This window comes from Chiloscyllium plagiosum, chromosome 6, assembly GCF_004010195.1.
Source record: "Chiloscyllium plagiosum isolate BGI_BamShark_2017 chromosome 6, ASM401019v2, whole genome shotgun sequence".
NCBI classification, from domain to species: Eukaryota; Metazoa; Chordata; class Chondrichthyes; order Orectolobiformes; family Hemiscylliidae; genus Chiloscyllium; species Chiloscyllium plagiosum.
This window is the reverse complement of record NC_057715.1, coordinates 74,585,902-74,600,131: the sequence shown is the minus strand read 5'-3', so window position 1 is coordinate 74,600,131 and position 14,230 is coordinate 74,585,902. Positions and strand designations below refer to the sequence as shown.

The following is a 14,230-nucleotide window of genomic DNA, read 5'->3' as shown; positions in this document are numbered from 1 at the left end:
TTTATTACTTTAGGGTACAGAGTCTACGTAGTATCATGCTTATGTAGCAACCGGGTGACTGCAGAACCTTCCACATACACACACAACTTAATAAAGTCTTCTTTATACAGTTATTGTGTATCAAAAATGATCAAAACGCACTAAGCCAATCACTTACATGTATGGGCATAGGGAAAAATGGTCATGACCTAGAAGGTTTCTTCCTCCTGTTGGTTGCTTCAACAACTGCTTGTACAGGAATAGGGTTGCTCCATTTTGCTTGTAGGAAGCCTGTATTTCATCTGCAAAAGCAAAGGGAAAGCTTTCAGTAGAGCTGCACACATTAGCAGCATTGCTAGACTGTAGAATCAAAAGCATTGGAAAGATGTGACAGCAAAAATAATATTGTCAAGATCTCATTTCAGAGATAGGCCAAATAGAGTATAGTTGGACATCTATGAGAAAACATTTCTTAAAATGTAGATTAGCTTCTAATTTAGACACTGAGCAAATGTTCTAATTTTACAAAATTGGGAGTATAGATGATTTGCCAATGCGTAAAACATGAAACATATACTTTGAATGAAGTCGGAAGGCCTGTAACACTTACTTCAATTGTGGAATAAGTAAAATTCTTGAAAGACCAGATCTAATATAATTCAGCATCCAATAGCCCCCATATTATTTGTAAATTATCTCTACAGATTTGCCAAAAACATTGACTCGAGAGATTTAAAGTCAGAGTTCATAAAACATTATTTTTATTGTAATTGTTGATGAAGCTTTGACAGCTTTATTACAGTCAAATTAAGATTTGGCTTGAGAAGACTATTTAAGTGGAAATGGAGAAGTCCAGAAGCAACATAGACCAATTCTAAATGCAGAAGATCCATTCTATACAAAACTTTTAAAAACTCACGTGACAAACTCGTACAGTAAATAAGATAGAAACAAGAAACAGTCATTGTCAACACTGAAGCAAGAAAATTCACAGGCACAAGCAGTGTGCAGCTATTTTAAAAAAAGTATGCTTTATCTGTTATAACTGACTTTCAGAAAATGTGCCAAATGGACAGATTCTCAATGCAGCCAACATAAATGAAATAGCAACTCTCCACAAAAGTTCATGAGGTAAAACAGATTATAATAGAAACAAGCCAAAGGTCTTTCCAGCGGAAATAAGTGTTCCCAACCTAGTCTTTTGGTGAGAAAATATTTATATCAATGGCATCTTGCCAGTTTTAAGCCCATTACTGAGGCAATTGTCACCATAGTATTAGTAAGTCTACTATGGTTGAAGGAACACTGTTTACAGCCGAAAGCAGTTCAACTACAGGGGCTAGGAGAAGATGAAAAATATGCTACAGGTAGCTGAAACATGAGATGTCAAATGGTAGGGAAGTAATACATAATTCACAATTAAGAGTTCTCACTTCTGAATAGCAATATGTATTTGGCTTTGAATTTTCTTCAAGTGGTGGAAGAGTCAGTTAAGATCAAGAAACCTCTGATCAAGGAGCAGCAACTTACAGAGCAATAGGTCAAGGAACATTCAGTTAAGGAACAACCAGTAAAAGATTTTATGGAGCTCCCTAGAGTCAAGGTAGAACTGGAAATTGAACGCCGAGCCCATTGAGATTAGCTATGTTGGCAGAGAAAATTTGTATCATACTGTAGGCAAGATGGAAACCTGCAAATAAATGAGATTGATGATAATATAAAACATTTCTACAACACTGAAAAGGATTTAAATTGTAACATTCAATAAAATTTGCAAGAAAATGCCATCAGATAACCAATGAGCAGTATGCTTAGGGGAATGGGTGGGTCAGAGTGACTGAGGGAAATGTTGCATGCAATAATGACAGTGGTAAAGCATGAGCCCTGGCCAGCAGTGGGCGCAGTAACAGACACACTTCCCTGAATTGCTAGGAATTCTTCTGGATGGTTGGCACTGACTTAGTGTCAACCTTGTAGCCATCTTTTGTCCTGGGAGCAGAGATCAGCGCCCCCGCCCCCCCCCCCCCCCCCCCGCATTACATGTCCTCCAGGACCTCTAGATCCCTGTCCACTAGGAGTCCCAATTTTCCCTTACATGTTATGTCTGGGGCAAATGTCATGAATCACGCAGAGCAGCTCGAGACTGGCAGTATTTATCTGGGTGCACGACAGCCTTTTTAAATATGTTACTGCACCAGGAATCCTGGGATGTGCTGGCAGTGGTACATACTTCCTCCTACAAGTGGGAAAATCAGGCTAACGTCAGACACACATGACATTATAGGAACATGGTGTATGGTTAATGAGGTGAGTTTGGAATGATCTTGCAAGAAAACTTTCGTGGCCTCGTGGAGAGAGAGTCTCTGCATATGCTAAAGTTTCACACCCTAACCTTTAGGAGGAATACACTACCCTGTCTCTGGTCAGATAATGACCTTACACATTTCCATATTATAATCCAGGGGCTTAACCTTGATACCTGTTTACATTTAGTGTTTTTCTGTCATTGTGTGTCTAGTAATTCATCCTTCACTTTCTGCCTTTCCTAACTTAAATATCTACTATTATAGAATTAACTTAGTAGCTTAATTTGTCCATCTCACATGTTTCAAAACTCCTCGGGACAAAGATTTTGAGGGTTACTAAACAGATATCTTGCCACTGACAAAGATGTTATGATATACCTCTGGAGCAGGTGGATCATGAATCCAGGCCTCCTGGCTTTGAAGTCAAGACACTATCATTGTGCTACAAGAGCCCTTTTGCCTTGCATTTGTATAGATAGTATTAATCAATCCATTCAGATATGCTGTGACACACCTCTGTAGAGATAAGTTGTGAACCCAGAACTCATGGATCATTGCACCACAAGGTCCTCACAGCTCATTTATATATTAACTGATTTTAGGTAACCAAGAAATTGGTTCTACTCAATTTTGGGTTGAGTGTTTTCAGCTGTCCTAGGGGACCCACCTTGCATAATTGAATGTATTGACACCTAATTTCCGATTCCAAAGCTTTTACTAAGAGGGATAATTATAGAGATAAAGATATTTTAAAAACTCAGGGAAACTTAGCAGTAGTTTTGAATAAAAGAATAAAGTTTAGGTTAGATAAAGACTCCTATATACATTGTTCGTGTCCCGATCTCGGAGCCAGGAGATGTGGGCTCAAGTCCCATCTGCTCCTCGAGGTTTAGAATAACATATCTGAATAGATTGATTAGAAAATATCTAGAAACTTAAATGCATATTGTTACTTGTAAAAATGTGTTTTTTATATGTTAATGTAGTCTTTAGGGTATTCTGCCATTTTATAGCTTAAATTACAGCATTATTTAAGAGATTCTAATTTATCTCAGGTACGGTTGAAGGCAGCAGCAGTTCCCCATGTTGAAAGAAAAATACATGTGTTTCGTGACTTGAGTAAACAAATACAGTCTAACATCCTTAGTCAAGACTTGGAAACAAATAACATTGCTGGTAAGTAATAGTAGTTATGATATAGTTAAATTCTGACACATTGAACATTTTACAATTACAATTACGAAATATAATTTTATGATGTTTCCAGGACACCATTATTCATTAACTGAGAGAAGGTGAACAGATGTTTTATTCCAAGACCTGAATCATTACTAATCTATTTTGTAGTATTGCAAAGTATACTTAGTTAATTTTTCTATCCTTGTGTAAATGTATATGGTTTCTGCTCTGTTTCCAGAGCAAACTAACTCTTATGTGTTAATGCTTTATCTTAATTATTTTGTAGATGCATTGAATAAACATGAAATGATTTTGGAGACTGAAGATTTGAGTAATACTGAATTACAAAGAAACATCACACATGAAAAAGATGGTAAAAGTTATGATCACCTTACAGAAATACACAGAAGTGGCAAAACAAACACTGTACAAAATTCCTCTGAGTTGAGTGAAAACACGAGAGAACAAGCACTACCTGTCGAGTACAACATTGAAGCTTCTCAACAACAATGCAATGCCTGTGCTTTAATTGGAACAGGTCAATGTGAAGCTGACAATTCAGTATTACCAAAACCTGCATCTCACTCACAGTCTTCTATTATTGAATCTAAAAATGTGTTTCAAAATCATCCAATGAACAATGCTGGTAACATTCTGACAACAAATATTAATGGCTGTTTGTCAAGCAATCATTCAAAAACAGATGCTGTCTACTTAAAAAGTAAGAATAAAGATTTATTACAAAATGATGAATCGGAAGAATGTAGTGCAACAGGAATTATTATAACTGAATCTCCAAACTATTTGCACAAAGCATTTGCTTCCCAAAGTCTATCATTAACTAGCAGTGCACTTAACCTTGAGAGATGCTCTAAACAAAATGACAAACAAGAAGCTGTGACCACACTTTCAACAGACCAAGTGTTCAGCTACAAGTTTCCCATACCTAACAACTACAAATACCGTTTGTTCAGTGATTCAGTCAAGTGTACTGACATAACTGTAGACAGAAAATGTCAAGAGAATAAATCTGATCCAAAGCCTGTTCTTTCTTTAACAAACTCAAAAACATCTCTTTCAAATAGCACAGAGAATAGCAATTCAACCAAAATACATGGTGCTGATAATGTGCAAAATTATAAATCTGAAACGATAGACACATCACCATCCGTTGTAGTAATGCAATACCTGTCTACAATTACCAACAAAAACAAGTCATCGACAAATTACTCAAAAAGTGGAAGCAACAGTGAAACAATTAAGAAAGCCATATCTGAAACCGCAAATGAAGAACAGCCCACTAGAACTATCACACCATATTTGAACCAAAATACGTCATTTACATTTTCCTTCAGCAGTGGAGGCAATAAAAATTTATCAAAGTGTGATGCTAGCAATAAACCTGCTGCACAAGATTTGCAGTGTGATCAAATGCCTCTCCCAAACTTTACAGTTGGTCAAGATAAGTCATTAACTCACTTTCTACTCCATGATAATACCATTATGGATCCAGGAGCCATTAAGTATACAGAAAGCTACCAGTCTGAAAAAAAAATTTCAGTTCCACCACAGATTATAGCAACTAGCCAACCTTCTCCAAATACTCATTTTAAAGCAAACAAGTTATTGATCCATTTGCCGGTGAAATCAGATCTTATCAAGAATTCAGAAAATGAACACTCTGAAAACTACAAAGCTGTTTTGATATCAGATGCAGACGTTGACTTGAAAACTCATTCAGCAAAGGCATTTCAAAATCGGGTACAAAATACTGCTGACACTACTAGAGGAATTACAAGAGATTACAATCGAGCCTATGAATTTAAGATGGATGGTTCCCCTTCTGGACTGGATACAGCTTTTAATCAGTCTCTGCTTAAAGATAACACATTCTTAAATGAACACAAACCACTATGTTATTCTTCAAACAGGGTTCATACCACAGGAAACAGAAAAAGTCCTGACAGTTTGCATACTGAAAAGACCAGTCAGCAGCTAACGTCCAACATTATTCATATTAACCAAAAAAAACAATTGGTTCATCCCTTGCTCAGCAATGACACCCATGTGCATGGAGAACACAGTCAGATTTTACAAGAGAACAAATCTGAAAGCCATAGTATAAATCCATCACCAGAAATGTTAACTGTTTTACATTTCACAACCACTTCTACAGATATCAAAAAAGTTGCAATGCACAATGATTCGTCAGAGGGAACTGAAATTGCTCACAATCAGAAATCATGTGACAGAAATGAGGAAAATTACCAATCAGAAAATCATGGTGAGGATTCACAAAGTAGAATGATTGGCCAGAGGACTCTAACAAACATCACACCAGGACAGAATCTGTACCCAGATAATTTAAAAAGAAGATTCAACAAATCAGAGACACCTCATGCATCTTCAACAATAGATTTAGAGATTGGGCAACAATTTTCCACAAATATTGCACACAGACATAAATATCTGTCACAGAATTATGCACGAAACAGTCTACATGTTATTCTGGACGGAGGAGGCAATAAGCATTTGGAAAAGGACAGCACTGAACCTACACTGCCCTCTTCAGTGACTGGCCAACAGACTTCCACATGTGCACATAACAAAATCAACCCCCCCACCAACTTTCCACTCAGTGCTGACAGTACTCTGGATACAGATGTTATCAGGAATACTGAACGTTACCAATCTGAAGAAAGCAGTCCAATTGTTTTGCAAGATACATTAACTGACCAAAGATCACCTACTAATTCAATCAGCAACTTAGACAAACCATTACCTCATTCTTTGAAACGTGCTGACATGGAATTAAATGAGAACTTCCAAAAGCAGCAGGCTAAAACAGGCAGTGATACCGCACCATTATATTCGTTCAGTCCCAATCATTCTACAACAAATATGAAGAAAAATACTTTGTGGCATTACGTAACAAAGGTTACTGACATCTATCACAATGGGAGACTTTCTGCAAAGTTGCATAAAACAAAGAGTGCACCCTCACCATCATCTGCAGAGACCAGCCAGTCGCTCCTGGAAGATAACTTACAAAGCCACAACCAAAAGAAATCAAAGGCTTTTTCCCTGGTCAGAAACGACATCAAGTTGTTGGCAGATTGTGGAAATATAGAGGAAAACCAATCTGATAAATACTGTGCGGGTTCCACGTTGAATAGACAATGGACACATCAAGATATCACAGCAGGCAGAATTCATTCCCCAAATTTTGATGACATTACTATGGTCAGCAAAATAAATAAATCTTGTGCTGTAGATAAATCTGAGACGGAGTCTATAATTTCACCACTGGATCGAGAAACCAGCCATTTGTCTCATACAGATAGCTCACACAGGCATGAACACAGGCCTGTAACTTATTTGTTAAACAGTGCTGCTGTCAGTACCCACAGAGAAAGTCCTAACTATTTGGAAAAGTGCAAAGAGGAACCTAAAAGTTCAGATTTAGCAGATGATAAAACTCCTCAACAAAAATCTATAACAACAACAGACATCTACAAGGACAAGCCACTGAGTCATTCATCAGTCATTACTGTTGTCAGTGCAGTTAATCAAACTCCAGCACTGGATCCAGTCACCATTTATAATACTTCTAAGAATATCAATGTCAGCAGTAAATATAAGACTACTACAGATATTAAGAAAGATGCTTTGCAGAATGACCCATCAAAGATGCCGGAAATACTTCATGAAAATAAATCTTTTAATGTAATAATCTTTAAAACAATACCAGCAGCTAACAGTGCATCCTCGTCACTGGCACCAGTGACCAGTCAGAGTTCCCCGACAACTCTCTTACAGAAAAGCCATTCACTGACTCAATCCCAGCTTGAAGAAGATATCATGATGGACAGAGGATGTATTCCGTATTTACAGAAGGACCACAGTCATCTCTCAACATCAGATTCATTAGGTGATCAACTGTTTCCAGCAAATGGCACATGTGACAACAACACCAATGAGTCACATTCTCAGTCTCTGCTCTTTGATCACCTCCCTGTGGGTCCAGAAGCTGTCTGTAATGTAGAGAGTTACCAATCAGAGAACCATGGCTGGGATTCAGCAGGTAGACCACTCAACCAGAGAACTCCAACAAATATCAGACCAGGAAAGGAAAATATTCAACAGAATGTGTACCCAGATAATAATTGCATTAATTTAAATAGAGGAGTCACCAAAAATAATGTGCAACATTACAAATCAGGAAGACCACATATGTCTTCAATGTCAGACTCTGAGATTGAGCAAGTGTTTTCAACAAATATTGCACAAAGGCATAAATATCAGTCACAGAATTATGCACAAAACAGTCTGCATGTTATTCTGGATGGAGGAGGCAATAAGCATTTAGAAAAGGACAGCACTGAACCTACACTGCCCTCTTCAGTGACTGATCAACAGACTTCCACATGTGCACATAACAAAATCAACCCCCTCACCCACTTCCCACTCAGTGCTGACAGTATTCTGGATGTAGACATTATCAGGAAAACTGAACATTGTCAATTTGAAGAAAGCAGTCCAATTGTTTCACAAGCTACATTAACTGACCAAATATCATCTACTAATTCAATCAGCAACTTAGACAAATCATTACCTCATTCTTTGGGAAGTGGTGACATTGAAATAGATGAGAAGTTCCAAAAGCAGCAAGCTAAACCAGGCAGTGACACAGCATCGTTATATTTGTTCAGTCCCAATCGCACTACTGCAAATGTGAAGAAAAACACATGGCGACATTACATAACAAAGGTTACTGACATCTATCACCATAGGAGACCTTCTGCTAAGTTCAAATTAAATGTTTTGCATAAAACAAAGAGTGCACCCTTACCATCGTGTGTAGAGTCCAGCCAGTTGTTCCCTAAAAATAGCTTACAAAGTAACAACCAAGAGGAATCAAAGGCTATTTCACTGGTCCGAGATGACATGGCAGGTACCAACCAAGAGGAATCAAAGGCTATTTCACTGGTCCGAGATGACATGGCAGGTACCAAAGAAGTAGAACACCAATCTGACAAGGACAATGCAATTTCCACAGCAGATGAATTAAATGGACAATGGATCCAGCAAAATATCACAGAAGGCAAGAAGAATATGTTAGATGTTCATTCCCCAAATATTGATGACATTACTGTGGTCAGTGAAATAAATAATTTTTGTGCTGTAGATAAATCTGAGACGGAGTCTATAATTTCACCACAGGATCAAGAATTTGACCAGTTTTCTCCTACAGATGGTCCACACAGGCATGAACACAGGCCTGCAACTTGTTCGTTAAACAGTGCTGTTGTCAATGCCCACAGAGAAAGTCCTAACTTTTTGGAAAAGTGCAATGAGGAACCTAAAAGTGCAGATTTAGCAGAAGATAAAACTCCTCAACAAAAATCTGTAACTACAACAGACAGCTACAAGGATGAGCCATTGAGTCATTCACCAGTCACAACTGTTGTCAGTGCAATTAATCAAAATAGCAGCCATATATCTTCAGCACTTGATTCAGTGTCCAGTTACAATACTTCAAAGAATACCACTGATAGCAGTAAATATAAGGCCATAAATATAAGTATTTCACTCAACAATGCTCCTGACATTACAGATATTAGAGAACATTTACAAAATAACTTAACAGAAATTAATAAAATTCCAGCAGTATATTCACTAAATGACATACAGTCCGTGAAGTCTGTTACAGACATCAAGAAAGATGCTTTGCAGAATGATTCATCACAGGTGCCAGAAATACTTCATGATAATAAATCTTTTAATGTATTAACCTTTAATACAATACCTGCAGCTAACAGTGCACCCTCATCACTGACCAGTCAGAGTTTCCCTGTAACTCTCTTAGAGAAAAGCCATTCACTGACTCAATCGCAACTTAATGGAGATGTTACGATGGACAGGGGGCATGATGAGTATTTGCATAAGAATCACAGTCATCGCTCAACACCAGATTCACTTGGAGATCAACTGTTTCCAGTAAATGGCACATGTGACAACACAAACGAGTCACATTCTCAGTCTCTGCTCTTTGATCACCTCCCTGTGGGTCCAGGAGCTGTCTGTAATGCAAAGAATTACCAATCCGAAAACCATGGTAGGGATTCAGCAGGTAGACTAATCAGCCAGAGGACTCCAACGAATATCACAACGGGAAAGGGAAATATTCAACAGAATGTGTACCCAGATAAAAATTACATTAATTTAAATAGAAGATTCACTAAAGATAATGTGCAACATTACAAATTAGGAATACCCCATATATCTTCAACATCAGATTCCAAGATTGAGCAAGAGCTTTCAACTGATATTGCACAAAGGCATAAATATCAGTCACAAAATTATTCACCACATAACAAAATGAACCCACTGATCAATTTCCCACTCAGTGCTGAGAGCACTCTGGATGCAGAGGTTATAAAGAATACCAAACATTACCGATCTGAAGAAAGTAGTCTAACTGTTTTACAAGATACATTAACTGACCAAAGGTCTCCTCCTAATTCAATCAGAAATATAGATAAACCATTGCCTCATTCTTTGGAGAGTGATGACGTAGAAATAGATGAGAATTTCCAAAAGCAGCAAGCTAAAACAGGCAGTGACACGGCCCCATTATATCCCTTCAGTCCCAATCACTCCACTACAAATGTGAAGAAAAATACATTGCAGCAATGCATAACAAAGGTTACTGACATCTACCGCCGTAGAAGACCTTCTGCTAAGTTCAAATTCAATGTTTTACGTAAAACAAAGAGTTCACCCTCACCACGTTCTGCAGAGTCCAGCCAGTTGCTCCCCGAAAGTAGCTTACAAAGCAGCAACCAAGAGGAATCAAAAGCTCTTTCCCTCGTCCAAGATGACATGGCAGGTAGCAGAAAATGCCAACCTGACAAAGACAATGCAATTTCCACAGCGGAAGAATTGAATGGACAGTGGACTCATCAAAATATCACAAGCACAAACAATATGTTACAGAGCTGCTCCCCAAATATTGATGGCATCACTGTGGACAGAAAAATTAATAATGTTAGTGATGTAGATAAATTTGAGACTGAGTGTATGCCTTCACCACTGAATCAAGTATACAGCCAGTCTTCCCTTACAGATACCCCATGCAGTCATAAACAGGGGCCTGCAACTTACTTGTTAAACAGTGCTGCTGTAAGTGCCCACAGAGAAAGTCCTGCCTACTTGAAAAAGTGTAAACAGGAAACCGTAAGTACAACCTCAGCAGAAGGCAAAGTTGCTCAACAAAAATCTCCTACATGCACAGCAGACAGGCAACTGTGTTATTCATCAGTCACTAAGGATGTCAATACCATTAATCAGGACAAATTTACGATAAGCCAAGTACTTCCAGCACTGGATCCAGTGAGCAGTCATCACTCTTCCAAAAATATCATAGACAGTAGTAAAAGTAAGACATTAGGTTTTTCACTCAATGATGCTACTGTCACAGCAGATACTGGAGTCAATGAACATTTACAAAAAGACTCTTCCGAAATGAACAACATTCCAGCATTAGGTTCATTAAGTTGCGTACAATCCACAATCACGATCACAAATACCAAGAAAAATACCACACCAAATGTGTCATCACATCTTACTGAAATACATGATGACAAAAAAGCTGATGACAGATTAAAGTTTAAAGGTTTTCATAAAAAAAATAGTGCACCCTCATCACAGCTGAAGGTGACTGAACAAATGCCCACTACTGATATCACTCTCAGCAATCATGAAAAGTCACCGACCCATTCCATAATGAGTGGTGCATTTATAATGAACAGAAGAAAGAATTCTTACTTACAAAAGAACAAACCTGAAACCAACAATGAGTTTTCATTAGTGACCTCATTGGCTGGACAACAGTCTCCTTCAAAAATCATAAACAACAAAGAACCTAAGTCACCGGCTCATTCTCCAAACAGAAGTGGTGTAATGGATGCAGGAGATAGCAAGAATCTAGAATTTTGCCAACCTGAAAACAACAGAGAAGCTTTCTCAAAGAAACCAATTGATCTGCAGTCTTATACAGACATCACAGATGCCAAAACTACAAAGTTTCAGCATTGGTTTCCAGATAGTGACATTTCTTTGAATCAACGATGCAGTGTTAATTTAAAACACTATAAATCAGAAACTGACATTAGTTCTTCAATACAGGATCCAATTCATCAAATGTCTTTTATAGATATGACATGTCACAAGAAAATCACAAGAGAACCAATGAAAAGTGATGATTTTACTTTGGCTGAAAGATATAATAAAGGTTGTGAACACATTGATAGCCATCTAAACAACAACATTTCTTCATCACATAATTTGTTACCTGCTCTTCTGTCTCCTGAAAATATTGTACATTACAACAGAAATGTAATATGTGATCATTCACTGACTAATGCAGAATTCCTGGCACAAAGCTGTGACAACGTGAATGAAGGTAGCAAAACATTCAAATATGGAAGGAAATCATTCCATGAAGAAATATTTCAGAATCAAGCATTGAGAATGTGGATGAAAAATACAAAAGTTTCTAATTCATTTCAGCAGTGTTCTCCAGAGGAGAGCCAAATTGATTCACATCTCGCAGAGATTAATAACTTTCGTAATAGATTAAATGCCTACAGTGATTTTTCTCAATACAGAGCAACTTCCTCTGGTATTGATGAAGATGATCCATCGAAACTAAACAATAAATACCAGGCAAAGACAGCTAGATTCTCAAAAACGTACCCCAGCTTGAGATATTCTCTCAGGCCCAATCCTCAGAACGTTCAAAGTTGGTGTGGTAATCTCTATAAAACAAAAAGTTTAAAAGATATTAATTGCAACCAATCCACCCTCCAAGATCATGAAAATGTATTTTCCACAAACAGGCCGTATAATTTTAAACCAACTGTTCAAAAGAAGCAAGTCAACACCAGACTTCAGTTTTCAAATCAAATGAAATCCAACAGACTTTATCGATCTTATTCTGATCTCCCATTTTCTGGTGAGAATGAATTTGACCAGAATAACTGGGTTACAGATCATAGCAATAAGTTTAGCTTTGACAATCATGATTTAGAAATTGGAAATAAAGACAAAACAAATGTTTCTAAAGAAGAGAAAAGGAAAGAAACACACCTTGAGAACATGAAAAGAGTTTTGGTTGTGGACAGATTGTGGAAACCTGGATACCTTCACAGCAGGGTCTCATCTCCAAGAAATGAGGATGTTTTCAATCCACTTACAAGTGAAATAAACCAGGATCCGGGGGTGAATGATGATACTGAAAGGAATCATGAATATTTTCCTGTAGACATTAAATTATTCTGGCCTAAGGAAAATCCCACCGATATAATCAGACTTTTAAGTTCATCATCTACAGGCAGCAAAGTATCAGAAAACAGTCTTTCACCACATCAACAAAGTACACCAGTCGTGGTTGACAAACAAAACTTTTCTTGTTACTCAGAATCAAACTCGGACACCACTACTGATGATGAGTACTTCTTGGATAGCAATGAAATAGTAAAAGAATCTATGTTATAATAATGTTCCCACCTATAGGAATGGGTGGCAGTGTATGTTATTGATTTGTAACAAATCATGTTCTATGATGTACTGTTGGCTGCCATGGTCATCTGTGTGTGTGCTAAGATGCTCTCAAGTATGACACTAAAATATTCAATGGTATTGATACCACTTGGCTATATTTTCAAATATATAACTTAGTTGTCAGTCTCTTTGGCAGTTATATGATACATTTTCAAAAGTGGGAAGTAGCTGTCTTATTGCTAGAGACAGTTGTATTTAATTTTCACATTTTAAGGGGGGCTTAATTCACACCCTGATGTTAAATAGTGATGAAATGTGTCTATTTGGTTGTGGTTAAATATTTATATAAATAGCATGCAAGACCATCTTCCCTGAAAGCATAAATACTTGGGTTTTAGCTAAATAAATAATAGGTTACCATTTCGGATCTGGCTTTTCATCAGATATTTGATGCAGGATCTCATCTGAAACATTAACTTATTTTTGCCCTTGTTGGACCTGCATTCAAGTCTTTCCTGTTCTCATTTTAGAGGTTTTTCAGCTTTCTAAATGTTTCTTCTTTTTCATACATTTCAATTCTTTATTGTTATAAATTCAATTATCTTCAAAACTATACCTAAGGGGAAAATCAAAATGTGTTACAGTACTGTAAAACATGCTACCTGTGTGCTCATAGTTTTGCACAGTATGTATAAGTAGTATCATTAAGCAAATACTTGATAAAATAATCATTTAAAAATGTGCTGCTAATAAAATAATGCCCTTAAAATTGTATTTATATAAACTTCTAAATGTTTGGGCTTTGAATAAAACACTTTTATGTTTTGTTATAGAAAGTATACACTTCATCCTTGTGTATTTTCCTATGTTTGAACTATGCAAAATAAAAATAGGAAACAAAGTTTGTATTATATGTTGAGCTATGCAGACAAATACAGGTTATGTATATAAGAATGACAAATTTAGATTCAGTTTTTGTGAAATAGCTTGTTTCTCAAAACAGATAAATAATAAAAGAAAAGCAAGTAACTTACATTCATATGGCAACTTTAACTTCAATGTCATAAAATCTTATACAGCCAATGAACTGCTTTAAGATCATAATCAGTGCTGTATTGTACAGAAATGTAAGAGCTTATTTGTGTACAACATTGTCCTAAAAATATCAATGAGAATAATTCATTTATCAGATGTTAGTT

The 14,230-nt window shown here is 36.9% G+C and overlaps 1 protein-coding gene across 4 annotated transcripts in view; it reads left to right on the top strand.

Moving 5' to 3' along the window:
- LOC122550712 overlaps positions 1-13,932 on the top strand; it is a 36,343-nt gene extending 22,411 nt beyond the window's left edge. For all 4 annotated transcript variants that reach the window (XM_043691858.1, XM_043691857.1, XM_043691860.1 and 1 more), the window contains 2 exons: positions 3,341-3,461; positions 3,751-13,932. In XM_043691858.1, the coding sequence (XP_043547793.1) occupies positions 3,341-3,461; positions 3,751-13,025 (9,396 nt within the window). In that variant the 3' untranslated portion in view covers positions 13,026-13,932. The remainder of the gene's footprint in view (positions 1-3,340; positions 3,462-3,750) is intronic.
- Positions 13,933-14,230: the final 298 nt, after the last annotated feature.